Below are 2,580 nucleotides of genomic sequence, written 5' to 3' on the forward strand. Positions count from 1 at the left end.
TCTATGTTTTTGAAGTTAACATTTCCTTTATGGCTTCTTGGTGTCCTAGCTTTTGACTGTGGCGGATGTTCCAGTTTTTAGGCAGGCTAGTTTAATTGTGGTTTGGGCAAATGTTCTAAAAACCCAGTCTAGAGGCTACTGTTCCAGGCATTTCAATGATTTTTTAAGCATCTATTTACATTAAATCTCTTTCTGCATAAAATAACTAGAATTTTTTCTGAATACTATGAATGCACCCAAGTAACACAATATATTAGGAATTACATTAAATCATATGCGGTCTGATCTTCTCTTCTTCCCCAAACATGTGTACATATGTATGCACAAACACACGTATGTGTATGTGTGATTTATACTTTTGTAGGACATACCATCACTTCTCAAGTGGCATGTAGACCAGTTATAAAACCACACACTCATGCATGTACACCAAAAACTTCTATCTTGTGGCTTCAAACTCAACACCCCGAATTATCCAAAAGTCCACTGCAACATGAGCCCTGCATGTTAACTTAATATTTTAGCATTTCTGCAATTACTTGAAGTCTTCATTCAATATTGTATTTTCAAGGAACCATTCTGACCATTCAATATAAAATTGCAAACTCCTCCCATCCTTGACACTCTTTATATAAAGCACAATTGAATATTCTGATATGTTTAAAAATAAAGCAAAGATATGTCTAACAGACAGAACACTGATAAAACTGCTAAAAATTTGATGTCTGCATAGTTAGCATAGCTTTGGTTACCGAAAAAAATTAAGTTATGAATTTAATTTCACTTCATAATCTTTCTGGATAAAGTGAAGCACGACCATATGTGGATTTCTGTCGGACCAGATAACACACCCATGACTAGGAGCACCCATGACTAGGCTTGGTTCAGATGAGAGAATATCTGGTGCATTAATGATTCTAACTCATTAGCCTAAAAACATTCTTTAGGGGTTTAAGGGCAACTTCTTCCTAAAAATCTCTCCTAAGGTATATTTCTCTAAGATCAATAAATTTAGTGACTCCTCAGACTTATTAGTTTCTCATTTGCATCACTGGATAAGAAAATTAAATACTGATTTTCAGAAAAATGGCCAGTATGTATTTGCAGACAAATTTCAACTGATTAAATCTCCTGGTATTACTGATATTGATGCAGCTAATTAATACTAAAAATGCCTTTCTGAAGTGGCAGCTGCTGGCTACCAAAGTTGAATGTTTGATTTTAACAACATACTTTTGCATGATCTGCCATCGCTTCCCAAGTTGAAGCCAGTCCTGCAGCGACAGGTCCGTGTTTTGTAACTGCTGCTGAGAAGACAGATGTGTGAGCATCCCCCTGGCATTCCATAGGCATCCAGTTCGCAGGCGTGGCTTCTGACTACAACAAATAAAAAGCAGCATGTGTGAAATTCTCCAAAGATAAGATAATTATGTGCTTCACTATGTCAAAACTCTTACAACCTAAGAACAGGGAATCTTGGCAAAATTTTGTATACCAAACTATTTAGTACCATTTGATTATGGTATGAGTTTCAATTCCATACCCGAAGGAATAGGGACTTACAAAAATCCTCCTAAAGCTTCATTTTAACAAAAAGTTCTGAGAAGTAAAACATGTTTATATTCACTTAAACTCTTCACATATAAGCAAAACAAAAATACCATGATTTTTTAAAAATACTAAATTCTACATTAAAATTATCCTGGGTTAGGTAGGTACACAGAGAAAGGATTTCCTTTGAAACGATCTATCATATTGGCGTAGGTGCCTAGAAGAAATGGGATTTATTTATTATCTATAATTTGCTGAGAAGGGCTGAGGCAAATTATTTTGAAAAATTTTAAGTCTATTGTCATTTTGAGAACCTACCACAAAATAAAAACATGTGTGGGGATATGTGATCGTAATTACCAAAAGGTAGAGGCTTAGTCTACAGTAGAAAATGAGGACTAGAAGGACATTCTGTGAATGCAAGAGTTAGAAAGGAAAAAGAAAACAGAAAAGGAGTAGCAAATGGAGAAGATGATAGAAGGAAAGATGGGTCAAAGAGAAAAGGAATAGTATGTGTGAAGTCAGGGAGATTTTATATAATATTGTAATTACATTTCTTTTAGATCACCACTTAGTTAAAATTATGATGAATACCATGGCAATTTTATTTTAATAATAGAATTTCTATACTTAAAAAAATTGTCTTGTTCTATTTTTATTCCTCATTCTTTAAGTGAAAGAAGGGTAAATTCAGTTTTAACTATTATTTCCTGCCATGAGTGTTCCTTTTGTTTTCCAACCTGGCTATCTCCTTTCATCTAATTAGCAACTCCCCACCTTCTCACTTTGATCATTGTTTTTGCTCTTGCCATTGGATTGCGGCCTTCAACATGCATAAGTGCCATTATTTTTACATCTGAAGAAAGACCCTTCTTTAACTCAAATTCCCACAGCAAACCTTCAAATAGGTCCTCATTTCCCTACCTCATCTACCATCCACACTTCTCAAAGTCATCTATGATCATTTTCTACAATTCTTTCTCTTCCTGTCTCTCTCAAACCCACTCCACTCAGATATTCACTTCATCC

The 2,580-nt window shown here is 34.8% G+C and overlaps 1 protein-coding gene across 1 annotated transcript in view; it reads right to left on the minus strand.

Moving 5' to 3' along the window:
- The window catches only part of LOC100949794 (low-density lipoprotein receptor-related protein 1B-like), a gene marked incomplete at its 3' end in the record, with an annotated part of 1,553,965 nt that overhangs the window by 497,599 nt on the left and 1,053,786 nt on the right, over window positions 1–2,580 (minus strand). Inside the window, exon 10 of the mRNA XM_003793025.1 lies at window positions 1,234–1,377. Within this exon, the coding sequence (XP_003793073.1) occupies window positions 1,234–1,377 (144 nt within the window). The remainder of the gene's footprint in view (window positions 1–1,233; window positions 1,378–2,580) is intronic.

The sequence above is a fragment of the Otolemur garnettii genome, unplaced genomic scaffold, assembly GCF_000181295.1.
Source record: "Otolemur garnettii isolate 467f Iridium unplaced genomic scaffold, OtoGar3 scaffold00064, whole genome shotgun sequence".
NCBI classification, from domain to species: domain Eukaryota; kingdom Metazoa; phylum Chordata; class Mammalia; order Primates; family Galagidae; genus Otolemur; species Otolemur garnettii.